At 45.3% G+C, this 18,252-nt stretch overlaps 1 protein-coding gene across 3 annotated transcripts in view; it reads left to right on the top strand.

Moving 5' to 3' along the window:
• Positions 1 to 18,252, top strand: part of tmem131 (transmembrane protein 131) — a 40,484-nt gene that overhangs the window by 14,411 nt on the left and 7,821 nt on the right. Inside the window, exons 4-28 of one of the 3 annotated variants that reach the window (XM_062555410.1) lie at positions 1,802 to 1,870; positions 4,218 to 4,333; positions 5,542 to 5,658; positions 5,807 to 5,929; positions 6,188 to 6,268; positions 6,581 to 6,731; positions 7,101 to 7,157; positions 7,573 to 7,634; positions 7,801 to 7,909; positions 8,332 to 8,440; positions 8,912 to 9,065; positions 9,435 to 9,605; positions 10,031 to 10,141; positions 12,008 to 12,151; positions 13,436 to 13,540; positions 13,635 to 13,721; positions 14,311 to 14,466; positions 14,959 to 15,034; positions 15,141 to 15,255; positions 15,429 to 15,567; positions 15,950 to 16,056; positions 16,210 to 16,279; positions 16,416 to 16,567; positions 17,433 to 17,572; positions 17,976 to 18,159. In XM_062555410.1, coding sequence (XP_062411394.1) covers positions 1,802 to 1,870; positions 4,218 to 4,333; positions 5,542 to 5,658; positions 5,807 to 5,929; positions 6,188 to 6,268; positions 6,581 to 6,731; positions 7,101 to 7,157; positions 7,573 to 7,634; positions 7,801 to 7,909; positions 8,332 to 8,440; positions 8,912 to 9,065; positions 9,435 to 9,605; positions 10,031 to 10,141; positions 12,008 to 12,151; positions 13,436 to 13,540; positions 13,635 to 13,721; positions 14,311 to 14,466; positions 14,959 to 15,034; positions 15,141 to 15,255; positions 15,429 to 15,567; positions 15,950 to 16,056; positions 16,210 to 16,279; positions 16,416 to 16,567; positions 17,433 to 17,572; positions 17,976 to 18,159 — 2,905 coding nt within the window. Of the gene's footprint in view, positions 1 to 1,801; positions 1,871 to 4,212; positions 4,334 to 5,541; positions 5,659 to 5,806; positions 5,930 to 6,187; positions 6,269 to 6,580; positions 6,732 to 7,100; positions 7,158 to 7,572; positions 7,635 to 7,800; positions 7,910 to 8,331; positions 8,441 to 8,911; positions 9,066 to 9,434; positions 9,606 to 10,030; positions 10,142 to 12,007; positions 12,152 to 13,435; positions 13,541 to 13,634; positions 13,722 to 14,310; positions 14,467 to 14,958; positions 15,035 to 15,140; positions 15,256 to 15,428; positions 15,568 to 15,949; positions 16,057 to 16,209; positions 16,280 to 16,415; positions 16,568 to 17,432; positions 17,573 to 17,975; positions 18,160 to 18,252 lie in introns of all 3 variants that reach the window. The other 2 variants (XM_062555409.1, XM_062555408.1) reach the window with 2 other exon arrangements.

Raw genomic sequence — 18,252 nt, 5'->3', positions numbered from 1 at the left:
AGATGATATGGCTCTACAGTAATACAGCTATTATTATGCGTTGGAACCCGTTGGGAGCGCAGTTTTGGCCAATGACTGATTGGGACCTGTGGGTGTTTTTACACTTAATCTCCCTTAAAAACAAGGGGCCTAGTCTAGTGTTTCAGCCCCATGACCTCAATGCTGAGGTAGAAAACATACATCATGACTCTTTCATTGAGTTCTTCGGACATATCCGTAGCCCTGTAGCCTTCACTTGTCCACTCATCATTTTATATGTCACTTTGGATAAGTGTCCGCTAAATGAGCAAATGTAAATGTTCCTGGTTTATTGTGCCTGTACGGGTGAACTGGTGAAGCGTTCCTTGTGTTCTAGTGTGTAGACATCAGCACCTCATGTAAATGCTCAGGAGTCAGGACGGCAGGCAGCGCAAAGAACAAACATGATATCATCACGGCACACAGTGTGCAGTTTACTGAGGCACACGTTGGGTGAGTTCTCCGGGAGTCCTGCTGCAGAAGCTTCTTTGCATAGAGTGGGCTGTAGAGTCGTCGAGTTTGTCGGTCACGGACAGACGTGCGTTGACCACAATGGGGGGGGGGGGGGCAGCTGTGTAGCCACACCTGTCGCCAGGCGGGTTCTCCCAGTCGGCATCGGTCAATCGCACACACACACACACACACACACACCTGTGAACATGATGCTCGTTCAATCCAGACACCACATTCATCATCACCTCTATTGTCTGCCTTTGTGTGTGTGTGTGTTTGTGTGTTTGTGTGTGTCTGACCACCCTTTGTGTTGGAGTGAGATGCAAAAGTTGTGGCCGTTCTGTCCATACCCGCTTGTGTTTCCATGAGGGAGGTTCAGAGGGAGGACTGTGTGTGTGTTTGAACGAATGTGAAGGTGTATATTTGTGGCTTTTGTGTGTGTGTGTGTAAGAACTTGTGTGTGTGAGAGGATGTACCCCTGTAATTATGATGGCCGTTTATATAGGTTTAGTCAGAGTTTTCTTTTTTTTTTCTTCTGGATTTTTATTTATCTGAATTCTTTCAGTAAATTCGTGTCAACGATTCCCGGGACACTGAAAGACTGGGCTGCACATATCTTGGCAGGAATGTAGCCCCACAAGGATGACACAGAATCGTTGTTTTTGGTTTTGATCTGTCGCCCACCTACCGCACCAGGCCCCTCAAAAGGGGTGTAGGCCGGACACAGTTTTCTGTGAATATCTCGAACTGTAGCACCTAAGATAGGCAAATTATTTTGGTATGTTGGTCTCCAGTGTCAACACATCCCATATCCACTCATTTGAGGTGTAGTGCCACCTAGTTAAAATTCAAAAGGCAAAAATGAGTCATCGTAATCGCAGGTATCTTTGGCTGACAGGTTCAGAACTGTACAATATGTAGGATCGTGATGAGTGTAGGATCATGACGACTCATTCTAAATGCAAGCCAAGTTTCGTGGAATTCCATTCACAGGGGCTATATGAGCTGCACACACATATAAACACAAAAATATACACACACACACACACACACCACACACACAATTTCAAGGGAACCCCCACGCAGACACACACACAGAAGCACACATACGCTTATGCACAAAAACCACCACACACTACACTACCCACACACTCATTTACATACACAAAAGTAGGGAATGGAGTAAGAGACGGAGACAGAGTGACAAGTGTGATTTATTTCTGTGTAGAGACTGTCCAGGACTGGGCAGCGGTCATATTTTGTACCGCTCTGCGGTACATCTAGTTGCTGTGGCTGTTCATCTGACTGCTCTAACTCCTCTCCCCCACAGTGGCTCCTCACAGCGAGGGAACAGTAGGCCCATACGCTTTGAGCCACCAATGCTGGACTTCCACGAGCAGTAAGTAGCCCTCAGACCTACACTCAGACACACACTCACTCGCTCGCTCTTTCTCAATCTGGGAACACACTCCCTCACATGCACTCTGAGACACACACACACACACACACACACACACACTGAGACACTTGCACTCAATGCCCTCAGTGAGTCTTCTTTCTCTCCTTCTTTCATCCTCACTCCCTTTTTTTGTTCGTTCTCACGTGTCTTTTTTTTCCTCTGTTATCTCCCGCACCACTTCTGCCTGTGCTCCCTCTGACTCATGCCCCCGTCACACACACACACACACACACACACACACACACACACACACACACCAACCCTTGTTGGACTTGGGGACGCTGAAATGCAGCTTCCTCTTTGGGGGCTGTTTTTCACTTCCTCTGGGTAGCCAAGCCTTCGAGGCAGACCGATCCTGAACATCTCACGATGTCTCTCTCTCTGTGTCTGTCTCCCCTGTCTGTCGATCTGCCTCTCTGTCTGTCTGCCTCTCTGTCTGTCTGTGTGAATGTGCGTCAGCATGACACAGACAGCAAGGGGCAGGACTGAGATGGAGAGAGACAGATGTGCTGGCCATTGACCAGGGGGCGTGGTGTCAACGTAGGTGAAAATGATTTCATCAGCCCAAGATCTGTAGGTGCTCACACACACCAGCTCATTGAAAATACAATCTCCACCCAGGCTTGTTTCACAAGAATTCCCTTTAACTTGTCTCAGCCCACTTCCCATAGAAACCAACAGGAAGCATTTAACCATGTCATGCATGCTAATACTTGTTTTCACATTTCAAAATAGCTCTACCCAGAGTTTGAGTCCATTATCTTATAAGATTTTTTAATGACATTCTTGGTGGAATTCATTTAAGGGTATTCAACTTTTTATTTTACTTTTACTTTTACTTTCAACACCCTTATTATAATAAAATATTATTATAAAAGGCATGGTATTAATATAATTATTTTATATAATTGTTGTAGTCTGTAAATAAATGTAACTATGGCGAAGACCATGTATTCTGCTGGTAGGCGTTCTCGTTTAGTTATTGTTGTCATGACCTGCCCGTATTATATAAAATAATTCTTCATTAAGGAAGTGGTATGTGGAGCATCTTAGGTATGAGATTGTTTGTCCTAATGTAGCTTTAAATACACTCCCAAGCAGGCCACGCCCTGAGCAGCCATTCGCTGATTAATGGGATGGTATTCCCCGTGGCCAACAATGCTTTGCGCATTAGATCAGTACCATCTTGTGTATTTGGAGATCTGCTGGTCAGTGATGATGTAGGGGTATGTAACTTTAGCCTTCTGATGACACCAGCGCTCCCAACCATCCCCTCACCCTAAGTGTGCCCCCCCCCCCCCCCCCCACCACACACACACACACACACACACACACGCACACAGACACACCTCTCTTCCAAAACTCCCAGCTGGCCAGTCTTTGGGTAGTTTCTTGTTCCCACTCGCCTCATAAACAACCTCTCTTTATCAGCTGTTCTTGTTTGTAAGAACTTGCCGGCAACCTTGAAAATTTCTCTCTCTCACTCACATTCTCTCTCTCACTCTATCTCCCTTCCCTCTCTCTCCCTCCCTCTCTCCTTCTCGCTATCTCTCTCTCTCTCTCTCTCTCCCTCCCTTCCCCCGTCAGTAAAGCGCCCAGTTGAATAGGGGCAACTCCTTTGCATAGACTTCTCCCTGCCGTTTAGCCTCCCACAGATAAGAGTATTCCATCATCCTCTCCCAACCCCTCATAATCTATGTGTCAGTGAGTGTCTAGGGTGACCACTGCTGTGGACCCCAGACTGGCATACAGTAAGAGCCTGCTAAACTGAATGGAAGCTTCTAAGGCCCATTCAACTGTTGAGCTGTTTAAAATCAGAAGGATTTGTTCTGACTTGAGACAATGCTTTTCTATAAAAACAAACAAAACTCCCGTGATCACTCTGCCATAGTGAGATCACTTTTTGCATTTAAATCCCTTTTATCTATGCACTGGTTCCTCTTTTGCAGTCCTTATTTGGCTATGTTTGCTCCAGCAGTTGACAACTGTTCTGATTGCTAATTAGATACCAGAGCTGGCTTTTTGGTCATAATGTTTTTCCAGTTCCTGTTTGTTTGTTTTGTGTATGTTGTATTTTATGTCCGGGCACGTTTCATTGTCATAAAAGCTTGTAATATTATGTTAATGATTAGCTTGGTAACTATTAAATATGAACATAACAGGGCTCTTAATTGATAAACAGGAAATAGGGCATCGTGTTGTGTGATATCAGTGTGTGCAGGAGAAACACCCACAAAATAATCTCCTTTAAATCTAATCATTTCTTTTTTGTTGTTCTACAGGCCAGTTGGGATGCCAAAAATGGAAAAAGTTTTCTTACACAATCCTAGTTCAGAAGAAATTAGTTTAATATCTATATCAGCTACAACGGCACATTTTCATGCATCTTTTTTTCAGAATAGGGTAAGTATAACCATCATGTGCATGTATGCCTTAATAATTATACATCTCTGTCTCATTGCAAACCCAAATCCAAACATTTTGACAGCATGGTCTTTCCATGAGGCATTGCTAGACAGCATGGGCAACAACCAACTTTCCTGTGAACAAATTATTATTTTCTCAGTGATTCCAAACACTTGCAATAAAAGGGAAAAAAAACCCAAAACATTCCTTAGGTCACGGAAAAAAGAAACGTTCCTCAGGTTAGGAACTGGACAACAGGAATGTTTGCCCTGGCCTTGACGCGACCACAGCGTAGATCCTTGTTGATGTGAGCGGCCTGCTGCTCTGCTCAAAGCCGCAGCATCGCCGACTTAATAGCCTGAAGCATTGCGGGCTGACCCCTGCACTTCCTCCACCGACGCGATCGGTGTCACCTTTGACCCGAGCGGATAAACTGATCATTACTGAGCTCTGTTGCCTTTATGTTGTTTGGTGAGGGATGGAGGTGAGTGTGTGCGGGTGCCCCTGGCCTCGGTAAAAAAGCTCAAGAGCTACTTAAAGCGCCGAGAGCGCCCCTGCAACGAGAGATCCCTCTCATGCCGGGTAATAAATAAAGGGCTAGCCCACCTGTTCCTGACACCTACGTAAATCAGTCTCCCACTGGCCCACGGAGATCCGTACCTCATAGGCGCGTGCACACACACACATTCACACACACATTCACACACACACGTATGCACACACTGAGTTGCACACACAGGCCAGGCCTTGGTCACCCACCATAAAACCCTAGCAGGGTCTCTTCTCATACACATGCCTCTATGTTTGGTGCTTTGACACAGGCCCGGAATGCCTGAGTTATCGCTCCAGCTGTGTTTGAACTTGTGATCATGCACACATGTATTCAGTGCTGTAATGAATCCGGATTCAGCCCCCTGCAGAGATAGCATAGTCAGAGAGAAAGTGTACCAGTCTTGTTTTTTTTTTTTGTTTGTTTTAGAAATTCTGAAAACTGTTTCCCTGAACCTTCTGTGCATTGTTTTGGGAACCTGGAAACTGTCCTCACACTCTCGCTCTCTCTCTTTCTCTCTCTCTCTGTCTCTCTCTCTCTATCTCTATCTCTCTCTCTCTCTCTCTCTCTCTCTGTCTCTCTCTCTCTCTCTCTCTCTCTCTGTCTCTCTCTCTGTATCTTTCTCTGTCATTCTCTCTCTCTCTCTCCAATACAGATAATTCCCCCAGGGGGCAACACATCGTTTGACGTGGTGTTCCTCGCACGTGTAGTGGGGAATGTAGAAAACACTTTATTTATTAATACATCTCATCATGGAATGTTTACATACCAGGTAAGGCAAGAGGAGGCCAAACACACCAGTGTGTGCGTTTCTGTGTGTGTGTTTCTGTGTGTTTCTGTGTTTTTAGTATATACCGATTGCTGTTCCTCTGCTGTAGCTCTAACTGTGCTGATGCTCCTCCTCTCTGTGCGCTCTGTAGGTGTTTGGTGTGGGTATACCTAACCCCTACAGACTTCGGCCCTTTATAGGGGCCCGGGTGCCTGTGAACAGCAGCTTCTCCCCGCTTATAAATATCCACAACCCACACAGTGAACCGCTGCAGGTGATGTGTCCATTTCTGTATGCCAGTGATACACTGTGAGCTTCCTGTTTTGCGGTGGCCACATTGACCAGTTCTGTGGGAAAAAAATGGATTAAGTGCCATTCCACAAGAATGATGATTCATCATCTTTTTTCAATCAGCTCTGTGCACACTTGGATATTTTTGGTGTTAAAAGTGGCAATTTTGTGATGGGAAAAAAAAGAGGATATTGTAAGAGTCTGGGTGTTTGACATGCGATGCTTTTTTTTGCCCGCCCAGGTTGTGGAAATGTACTCTAGTGGGGGGGACCTGCATCTAGAGCTGCCCACAGGCCAGCAGGGTGGCACCAAAAAATTATGGGTGAGTGCCCACATCATGCCCGCCTCATCTGTGCCCCAGTGACATCTACAGGCTCCTCCACTTAAAGCAGCACAATGTGGTTCTATTGCTTATAATGGCTTTTAGTGACACACAGACTTAGAATAGGCAGAATTACTTATCTGTCAATACCGATGTGCTCCTGGAACGCCAGGTATTGCACCACATAGCTTTGCTCTGACAGGAATATGACCCTTTTTTGTCAGTTCTCAATGACTTTTGGGAATGTATGCATCATTAGAGTGTCACTTTAATCAATAGGGTTTTGATTCCTTCTGCTGTTCCCTCTGGTAGGAGATACCCCCATTCGAGACAAAGGGGGTGATGAGAGCCAGCTTCTCTTCGCGAGATGCAGACAACCACACAGCGTTCATCAGGATCAAAACCAACAACTCCAGTGACGATGAGTTCTTCATCCTCCCTGTAGAGGTAGAGGTCACCTCAGGTCAGTCTCCACTCTGCATTTCCCTCCTTCGCCCAACTCCACAGGCTCCACATTGCTTACAGATGTGTTGCTGTGGTCGCAAATTACATTTCAGCTCAACTGATTAAATCACAATATGGTCAGGTTGTCATTGTTTTAAGGTTTGTCATAAACTGAGGTGGTTTATTGTGGTGAAATGCTGTTTGCTTGGATAATGTGAGATCATTTACATGGAATTGAATAGGTGGACATACTGTACATTGTTTTTACCCTACATTTTCCCCCCCTCCTTTAATCTCCTAAGGACTGCTTATCGTGTTGTTTTCATTTACCTTTGGACGAAGGAGTAATCATTCTGTCCCTAATATTCTGCCTGTTTACTTCCTCCAGCACCTGGTATATACTCTTCAACAGAGATGCTGGACTTTGGTACTCTTCGATCTCAAGGTGCGCAGTGTTTACCTTACACTACAGAGCATTGGTGTCACTGGAGAGCTCACCCCTTCAAATAGATTGTAAAGAAATATCGACTTTGATTGTCGCTGCTGACCATCATAGTTGACTGGACTATGGCTGCTATATATTGTAATCATTGCAGATAACTACATCACAGATTACTGTATATTATGTTGTTGTCAGTAGTGCTGCCATATGTGAAACGCTAAGCCTAGTCTTTTTTTGTTCCAGTGAACCGCAGAAACTGTGATTTGAATTCCATTAAAATAAATGGTTCATATTTTCAAGGGTTTTAAGGGCCTTTTTCTTGATGCAGGATGATTGTAGGCTGTATTCCTCAGAAGGAAGCATTTTACTGGTGACTAACAGTTGTTCATATGTTTCCTCTTTACCTTTGTTTTGACAGATCGACCAAAACAGTTGAATTTACATCTTCTAAATTCTGGAACAAAAGATGTTACAATTACAGTAAGGTTTTTTTCTTTCTTTTTTTCTACAGAACGTGCAGTCACTGCTGTCATGTCTGATTGTGGTTTGTTATGTGAGCCAAGGAACAGTTTGTTTTTGTCTGTTTCTGTTTCTCAAGACACTGACAAAGAGTACTGTTGGTTTGTTTGTTTTTGTTTCTTCACAGAGTGTACGGCCAACACCTTCTAATGAGGCAGTGGCGGTGGAATTTAAACAGATCACTCTTAAAGCAGGCGAAAGTCGATACACCAAAGTCGCAACTGTCAGTTTCGATGGTGAGGACTGAAACACCTGTCAAACACCACATTTGTTTGTCAAAGAAATGAAGAGAAATGTTGGTGTATTTTGAGAGGTTGTCGTGCCAAACGAGGTAACCTGCCAATCATGAGTCACCCAGTGTGATTGGCAGAATAATGAATGTGCCGTGTCTCATAAACGGCTAGTGGCAGAAATTGAATTGCCGCAGCTGTCTGCATTCATCAAAATACGACAAATTTGATTTCCTAACATCAAACAAAGACATCAAACAGAGACTATCTCAAGGAACAAGATTGCCCTCCACAACCTTTTAATTCGGTCTTGATAAGCCGGTCCTTGTCTGGCGGACTTGAACTCTGACTAATATCCATAACGGAAGAGGCTCCTGTTTGTGTCACATGGTTCAAAGTCACAAATCTTCTCCTTTGTTCCCCTCCAGCGTCTAAAGCACGGCGGCCGTTTCAGTTTACCGGCACAATAACAGTCAAGGCGAGAGAAAAGGGCTATTCAAAACTTGAAATCCCATACCAGGCCGAAGTTCTAGAGGGGTGAGAATGCGCCTTCACTCTACACACCCAGACCATGTTATACTGTAAGACAAGGAAATCACATACATGCTACACATTAAATAGGGACTGTGTGTAAGGATGATGTACTACAGTATATTAGTGTAGTTAAAATCAGTTAAATGTGTATAGTCGAAATGTAAAGTAAAACTTGGGGATTGACTGAGAACATTGACATTTATATCCAGTTGATGGTTTTCAGTGCAAGCATATCTTGCCACATTACACACTCACCCAGTCGTCTTGACGCCTTGTCCTGATGCCTTGTCCTGACGTGTTTCCTTTGCCCCCCCCTACCGTGTGTGTGTGTGTGTGTGTGTGTGTGTGTGTGTGTGTGTGTGTGTGTGTGTGTGTGTGTGTGTGTGTGTGTGTGTGTGTGTGTGTGTGTGTGTGTGTGTGTGTGTGTGTGTGTGTGTGTGTGTGTGTGTGTGTGTGTGTGTGTGTGTGTGTCAGGTATCTGGGCTTCGATCACACAGCCACGCTGTTTCACATCCGAGACAGTCCTGTAGACCCGGTGGACAGGCCCGTCTACCTCACTAACACATTCAGCTTCGCCATCCGCATCCACAACGTGTCTCTGCCCGAGGAGGCCAAGACCATGTTCAACGTGAGTGCCCATTCTCTGCAGTGCTGCGGCTGTCTGTCTGTCGCCTGATTCGGTTGTGTGCCATTTGGACTAATGGTTGAATGATATAGAATAGATTGGATTGAATTTGGGGAAAGTTCGTTGTAGAAATGCTTGCTGGGGCCATCTCTGGGCCCCCTTTATCTTCATAAACCAGCACTTAATCCCACGTCACCTTGGACAGAAATGCCAGAAGTGTGAGACACCAATCATCATCCCCAACTTCTGTTCACAAACAAGATCAGTTGTTCACACTCAAGACCAAAAGAATAAAGCAAAGACTGATAGTTCACATATATTCTGAACACAAACACTTAGTGTGTGTGTGTGTGTGTGTGTGCGCATACACAGGTGCACAACTTCAGCTCCCCAGTCCTGGTGCCCCCCCAACAGTCCCGCTACATCTTCAGCCTCCTATTCCGGCCGGTCCGGTCCTCTGTCCACATCGACGGCAACATCCTCCTCATCACCAACGCCTCCAAGTTCCACCTGCCTGTACGCGCCTACACAGGACTCCTGGAGGTAGGCTGCTGTAACAATAGTCTCTTTTAAATTGATCAGATTTAATTGTACTTATTTGTTTGTGTTTTTTTTTTTTTTTTTGAATGGCCTTGTCAAAATGAAAGCATGGATTTTGGATTTTGGGTGTTTTCCAGACATTAGGATGATTAAATCCAGGTTAAATAAGATCTTTGTTTCCTGGTTCACTGGAATGCAATCTGACTCTTTAACAGGCCAAACATGACCTACTTTATTCAAACAATGAGGGACTTATCTTGTCCTACTGTCAACCGTCACTGCCGTATCACAGAATGAAAATCTTTCTGTTTATCAAAATCACAGTTACAGTATGTTAACATGGGAATCATGTGTAAAGCAGGCACGTGATTGTGCGGCACTGTGTTTGTGAATGACGTCTTCCTTGTTTGTGTGTTTGTCCTTTACAGCCACTAGTGCTGCCCCCTAGCCTTAAGGAGCACGCGCTGGACTTTGGAGTCCTCAGCGCCACAGACACACGCAGTTTGGTGTTAGTAGTCATCAACAGCAACCCCATAGAGGTAAGCACCACGACATACAGTACCATCAGCCTTCCCCTCTCACTTTTTCAGTTTGGTGTTAATACCCTTACAGTAGTTTCAGGTTTATGGCTAACAGTTGCCGCAAATTGGCGGCAAGGTCATATTTTCACATACAAATTAGGTTTTTGGCAAACAGTTGCAGTTAACTTTTGGCAATTTTGCAGCAAATTTGCAGCAATGTCATATGCAAATTTGTCACCAGAAGTTCACTGGAAGTCTGCCATTATTGGCTATGTGTAGTGGCAAATCACTGGGGAATACATTAGCCACTAGTGGCAAACTTCTCATTGTTGCCAGAACTGTGCTGAAAGTTTGCCTCTAGCGGCCAACATTGTCAAAATTCTGGCAATATTTTCTAGTGAGCTCATTTGTTTCCCACAAATCGCCCACAACTTTGCAGTGGAGGATAGTCAGACTCATCAACAGCAATCTCACAGAAATAAGCACCACACCATCAGCTTTCCCCTCTTTCACTCCAGCTGTATTTTTATATACACACATTGTGATAGAAAGGAGCATTTTATGTTCATACAAACACATAGTTGCATAGTGAGTAATATGGTGGCTAGGATTGCTGCTCCCCAGGTGCAGCTCCCTAAATCACTCCTCTGGATGGAGCCTGCTCCCTCTCCGTTTAAAAGGATGAGCTGTGTGCGGTGTTGGGGGTGGATTTCTTTGAAATGTGATCCATTACTGAGCACAGACTACATGCCATTTTTTTGTAATCTGTCAAGTAATCCATTGGATTACAAATAATGTACAGTAATGTAATCTGATTACTTAAAAAAGACAAGGGAAGATGTCCCATATAAAATCCTGACATTGTGTGTTCTACATTTGGTGTCCATTCACTCCACATCCACATAGGTCTATCTACATATAATTTTCCGACTGTGATTTTTCACATATAGCTCAATCTCTTCTTGACCTGCTGTTAAAGAGACCCTATGCAACTTTTTCATAGTCATAAAATCGCTCAGAGATCGTTGTTTTGCTTGACTGACCAGTTTCATCGAAAACAGTCACATTTCCTCCCACCCCTAGTGTCCCTATCCGCTATTGCAACCTTGCAACTTTCTGATAAGCGATCGTCTTCAGTTCACAGCTGGAAGTCAGAGACGCTTAAGGAACAAGAAGAACCACACTTGCAATTTATATATTTATATATAGCCTATATATGTATAAATATACACGCTAAAGCTGTCTGGGAAGCTCTGCAGAGAAATATGCAAGCATAAAACGAGCGAAAACGAAACCAGAGATGAAATCGCCAATCCTGCATAATTCCTCTTTAAAGAATTCTAAAAACGTGTTGCTGTTGTGTGCTTTGGTATTCTGATTTTGAAGAGAATTGTCATTGAGATACATTGAGATGTATTTGAATTTACATATGTTTATATGTATATTTCTTTTCAGGCAAGGGTATAGAAAGAATTTATTTTCAATAAAATTATTAGACCAAATCTGAACATCTGTTTCAAAATAGTTTTTAACCAGTGTTTGGAGAGAACTTGCCAAATGTCAAGAACACAGACTAGCATACAGTTGGGTTTACACTGGGAGAATAAACTGTGTGGAACAGCTCATGTATGTGTTGATGTTTTTATATATATGGATTTAGTGATCTTCCCTGACCTCCTTTTTCTCATTCCTCTTTTTTTACTCATCCCACTCTTCTTTTTCTTTTGCTACACCATCTCATTCTCTCTCTGTGTCTCTCTCTTTCCCTCCCTCTCCCTCCCTCTCTCTCCCCCTCTCTCTCTCTTTCTTTCTTTCTTTCTTTCTTTCTTTCTTTCTTTCTCTCTCTCTCTCTCTCTCTCTCTCTCTCTCTCTCTCTCTGTGTAGCTGGAGGTGAAGTCGTGGCTGGTGACGGGGCAGAGCATGTCTATGGAGCTGCTGCTGACTGAGAGGGGCAACAGGAGCGCAGCGCTGAGTCGCCTCCCTGAGCTACACAACACCTCAGCAACACACCACAGAGCAGTAAGAGAGGCACGACCTACCACACACACACACACACACACACACACACATACAGTATACATATACAGTATACATTTACACACACACACACACACATACTGTACACTTACACGCGCACACACACACACACACACTCATACTGTACACCTACACACACACACACACACACACACACACACACACACACACACACACACACACACACACTTTCCCACTGCCTCATTTCAATGCTCACTTATTTCTTTCTCCCACTCTCTCCCACACTCCCATACTCCCTCTCTCTGGCACACACACAAAGCGTCAGCACCTGGTGCAGGGCCTCTGTAGTTCCTTGGCCCACAGCTCATTGATTGCTTTCTCTTGAGCTTTAATCTTTCAAGGACCAGAATGTCAGGGGCCAGAGTTATTTCCTCTTCCGCTGACCTTGAAGAACTTTGCCAAACTGTGGCGTCAACAGGGTATTGGGAATCGCAGAATCCCATTGATTTTTCTTCTAGGATGTTTATTTTGGGGTGTCGCCAAAAATTCCAGCTATAATTACACAAGCTTCGCTTTTGTTTCTATCCCTTTTAAGCTTTCAAAGGAAAACTACCAGCCACAGCCACCAGACCTACCTAAGTTGTGTCTAGCTTTATTATCACCCATGCGTGTCTAATGTGTATAGTTAATGCCTTGGGTGATTGACTGACATTTTAAGTTCAACCTCAAACATCTACCTTACATATGAGTTCAGCCTCAAACATAATAGATCTAACCAGGGTGAAATAGTTGGTTTTCTAAGAGGGTTGCCTGCCTGGCCGAGGATGGTCTGATCTTTTGGTTGGCCTCCTAACCCTAATGGTCTGCCAACTAATAGCCTCATGGGACAGCAGGTGTCTGACGGGCAGCAGTTGCCCCCTGGGCTCTGGTTTCAGTGGGGCGGGCAGGTGACACCGCAGAGAGAATAGAGCTCATGACCTAACTCCGCAGTGCAGTCATGTTTCCAGATATCACCAGTGAACCGTGTGCAGTGGGGTTTTTTTCGGTGTTTTCCTCCCCCAGTTTGTACAGTCAGTTTGGATGTGTTTACTTAGGAAAAGTAGATGGAAACCACTTTAATGCCTGAGTCTCTTTGTGTGTGTCTCTCTCTCTGTCTGTCTGTCTGTGTGTGTGTGTGTGTGTGTGTGTGTGTGTGTGTGTGTGTGTGTGTGTGTGTGTGTGTGTGTGTGTGTGTGTGTGTGTGTGTGTGTGTGTGTGTGTGTGTGTGTGTGTGTGTGTGTGTGTGTGTGTGTGTGTGTGTCTATGCTTTCTTAGGTTATACTGGCCTCTGGCTACTACGCAGCTTTCCGAGTCACATTGGTGGCTAAGGCCCTGGAGGGCGTGTATGACGGAGCAGTTCATATTACCACAGACTATGAGGTATGTGACCAGGCCAGTGTCCTCCACCAGTGACTCGTCCGCTCCTGTTTGTTCTGGAAATCTCACATGCTCTTCTTCCTTCCTCGTGTTTCAGATATTAACCATTCCAGTGAAATCACTCATAGCGGTGGGGACTCTCACAAGTTCACCGAAACACATCATTTTACCGCCCTCTTTTCCGGTAAGTTCTCCTTGATGCCCCCCCTGTTTGTGAAATACCGTATGTAATAGTAGGGCGTTGGCTGTACACACTGGCTGACCCAGTGATGAAAGAAGGAAGTTGTACATTTCCTGTAAATAATTAATAATACGGGAAAGACATAAACACTCCTCATTGGGTTTTATTGCTTTTCAGTATGAGCAACCTCAGCAACTGTTGCAACCAGTATGCACAGTGCTGAGAACTTCCTCAAGGCTCATCTAATGTAATTGCTGCTGAAATATCGCAAACTGTTTTGCACTCTACTAAAGCCTACTTCTCTATAGCTTAAGCATTCGTTATTCTTTATTTATGCTTAGTTCCCTATAGCTTAAGAATGCCTCTGTTTGTAATCATCTTATCCTAATCTAAACACACTTACCCCAAGGCCACACCATAAGCCTCTTACAGGACCAAACTGGTGGTAATTATGCTCGTTTGCAGCACTGTGTACACACTGTTTCTCCTCATTTCTCCTCCGGCATGTACTCTACGTGTTGATACTTCACAGGGCGAAGCTCTTAAGGTTTATGTTGACGTTGTTGTTGTTGTTGTTGTTGTTGTCGTCCAGGGTAAAGTGGTCCACCATGGCTTCAGCATCTTCAGCTCCTTCTCCCAGCGGGTCCGGCTCCAGCAGCCGGTGCACTCGCTGGGTGAGGACAGCCGCTTCTACGCCAAACGCCTGCGCAGCAACAAGGACGAGCTGGAGCCCAAGCGCAAGTCCAAGGTGCGGCTCACACCCCTAGTCACCATCAGAACGTCCCATTTAGCTCATGTTCTGTTCTGACCCATTAGAACATTGCAGGCTTTTGTGTGATCACTTTAATCAATGAGGTCATTTATATCAATACCACATGGACCCAGGTCTATGCACAAGTTGTGTTTTAAGCCTCTTTTTCATGCAATGTTGTGTCTATGAAGACAAACATTTGCTTTAGATGATGTGTTTGTAATATTTATATGAGGTAATATTTATATTTACTGTACCCACAGTTCTGGGGGAAAGTAGACTACTATGCATGGGAAAAGTAGAACTATTTGTCTAAATAATCTAGTGGTATTGCACAACGTTGCCATCTGTGTCAAAACAGTTTGCGTTAAAAGACTGTTGTGTACATCGGTTTTTAAGGTTATTAATGTCATGGGCAGTTGACCAGGCAATTTTAACACTTTTATGCTAATGCTGAATTTCATGTGTTTTCCTGTGTCTGTTTTGTAGGTAGCAAATATTTATTTTGATGCTAGCTTGCAGTGTGGTGACCACTGTTACGTGGGAGTGCCATTTCTACTCAAATGTAAGTAGCACCATTTCCCCCCTCGTGTCCTCAGGCCCCATTATCTGTGTAATGACTTGCGCAAGTGAAGATTGAAATGAAACACTGGTCCTTTTCTTCCCCCTAGCGGAGTCCAGACCTCATGGTCTAGCTATGCAGGAAGACATCTGGGACGCGGATGTTGATTTGCACCAAAAACTCCTCAAAAGGTGGAGCCAGTTGAAAGAACAATCAGGGCTTGAGTAAGTCACATTTTAGAGAGGAGTTTGGCTTATTTTTTTGTATTACTTAGAGAAATTATGCAATATCATATATTGACATATTCATACATTTACATGTTTTGGATGTGTTTCCTCTGCCAATGCTGTGTGTATTTAGCCTGATTTTTGGCCTGCTGTGCTGTTTGTTTTGGCAGGGTGGAAGCCATCTTTGAGGTGAACACAGACCTCCAGAAGAATGTTCAGACCAAAGTCACCGCCCAGCTCACCTGGCCCACGCTAGTCAACTCCTCTCAGCAGATCTTCTTTCCCCTGACCAACACCAACAGTTCATCTGTGAGTCCTCACACTCACACTCACACTCACACTCACACTCACACTCACACTCACACTCACACTCACACTCACACTCACACTCACACTCACACTCACACTCACACTCACACTCACACTTAGTAACAGTTTGTTAATGTACCCACCAACACACACAAACTCACTATCTATCTATCTGTCTATCTCTCTCCATCTCTCTCCATCTCTCACTAACACTCACACACACACAACCAGACTGAGTCACGCAACACACTCACACCACTCACATGTTTTCCATCTAGTTTTCTTCACTGTATTGCTTCATGGTGAGGTTGTAACATGATTCCCCATGAGCATGCCTGCGCCTGCGCGTGTTGTGACCCCTGTGCCGGTTGGCTCTCCTCAGGAGGAGGAGCTGGTGTTGGAGAACCCGGCGGACGTGCCTGTCTACGTACAGGTGATGCCCCTGGCCCTGTTCGCCAGCTCCACTGTCTTCACTAAACTAGCTGACCGGTAGGAGAGCGCCCCCCCCCCTCACACACACCTGACCTCACATACACACAAACACAGATGCACAGACACATTCATATGCAAGCCTTTGGGGTGATGCAGTTCTTACTTGAGTTAAAGAGGATACCTAACTCTGTTTTTTCTCCCCCCCCCCAGGCTTCTACAGGCAAACTTATCCAATAACATCAACCCAAACACACTGGAATTCCAAGTCCATAGAAATGGCGTAAGCACCTTTGACATACACACACACACACTGTAAGGTTTTATTTAATCATTTCATTCAAAACTGTGGTTGTACTCTACTCTGTGTTGGTTTGGTGGCTGATACTCAGGGTCTGTTGTTCTGTCTTGTCTTGTAGTCCTCGGTGAAAAAGGCTGGGACGGGCTTTCTGGAAGGTTCCACACGACCCTTCCTCTACAACCTCCTGTTGATGCCTGGAGAAACCAAGTCCCTCACAGTGAAATTCACCCCCTCCAGAAACCACAGCGTCTCCTCACTTCTGGTTGTCAGGTAAGTGTGTGTGTGTGTTCTGTGTGTTCTGTGTGTTCTGTGTGTTCTGTGTGTTCTGTGTGTTCTGTGTGTGTGTGTGTGTGTGTGTGTGTGTGTGTGTGTGTGTGTGTGTTGTGTGTTGTGTGTTGTGTGTTGTGTGTTGTGTGTTGTGTGTTGTGTTGCACCTGCGTACAGTGAGTCTGTATCAGTAGGCGTGTGCGAGGGCCTGAGTTGACGCACAGCCAGTGATGAAGATGGGGCGCCACTCCTCATAGGAGTTGGCACCCCCAGTCAGGTCTGCTCTGAAGCCCTGCGCTGCTCGGCTACCTGAGGAAATGTACGCTCTGGCATGGGGTTGAGCAGGGCAGCAGAGAGTGTGTGTGTGTGTGCGCGCGCGCGCGCGCGTGTGTGTGTGAGAGAGAGAAAGAGAGAGTGTGAACCCACTGAACCCTAAGCGAGATAAACATAGCTACCTCTGCCACTTGTGAATTCGCCTCCATTCAGTGAAGGAGGCAAACTGTGGCAGTGCTCCCTGTACACACTCACTTGGCCTCAGTGTGAGGTGAGAAACCGAGTCGTGTTGAGATGCCAGGATTAATGTTGTGTGTGTGTGTGTGTGTGTCTTGTCCTCTCTCTGAGGTTAATCCTGTCAGACCCCTTGGCTTGGCGCTGTAGCCACACAGAGGTGGCATTGATGGTGACACATATCTAACACTCTCTCTCTCTCTCTCTCTCTCTCTCTCTCACTCTTTTTGCTCTCTTTCCTCTCTCTCTTTCTCTTTCTCTCTCTCTCTCTCTCTCTCTCTCTCTCTCTCTCTCTCTCTCTCTCTCTCTCTCTCTCTCTCTCTCTCTCTCTCTCTCTCTCTCTCTCCCTTTCTGTCTGTAGGAACAACCTGACGGTGGTGGACATGATCCTGGTTCACGGGCAGGGCACCAGCGAGAGCCTTAAGCTGGCGGGGAAGGCTCCAGGACCCAGCAGCTCGCTCAGGTTCAAGATGACTGAGGCACTGCTCAAAGACTGTGAAAGTGAGTAAGGCTCTTAGGCCGCGTGTTGAGAGACGTAAAACACTCTTTAAACCCACTCCACCCCCCCCGTCTTTACTCCTTATCAACACACACACACACACACACATTTTAATCTTGCTCATTCATTTCGCTCATTAGTGACCTGAGTCATAATATTTATTATTCCACTTGAACTGTTAAATGTGTAGCATGAATGGCTCTGGACGATTCAAGCCAATATTCCCTTCTGTGACCATAGGTTAACACTTACCTCTTTTTCTCTCTCTCTCTCTCTCTTGCTCTCTCTCCCTCTCTTTCTCGCTTTTTCTTTCTTTCATTTCTCTCTCTCTCTCTCTCTCTCTCTCTCTCTCTCTCTCTCTCTCTCTCTCTCCCTCTCTCGCTCTCTCCCTCTCCCACGTGATAGTCAAAGCCAGGGAGCCGAACTTCACGCTGCGCCGGACGTTCCGTCTGGATAACTCGGGCCAGCTGCCGCTCCACATCCGCTCACTGTCCATCAGCGGCCAGGCCTGCGAGGGCTACGGCTTCAAGATCCTCAACTGCCAGGAGTTTGTCCTCAAGCCAAACGCCTCCAAAGACCTCATCATACTGTGAGTGTTCCAGCGCCAACGTCAACAGATCATCATCATCTTCTTCTTCATCAGCATCACCGCAAAAATGCTTCCATTTCATGAATGGAACGG

Source organism: Sardina pilchardus, chromosome 15, assembly GCF_963854185.1.
Source record: "Sardina pilchardus chromosome 15, fSarPil1.1, whole genome shotgun sequence".
Lineage (NCBI taxonomy): Eukaryota > Metazoa > Chordata > Actinopteri > Clupeiformes > Clupeidae > Sardina > Sardina pilchardus.
The sequence above is the reverse complement of the archived record's forward strand: the minus strand, read 5'-3'. Positions and strand labels throughout refer to the sequence as shown.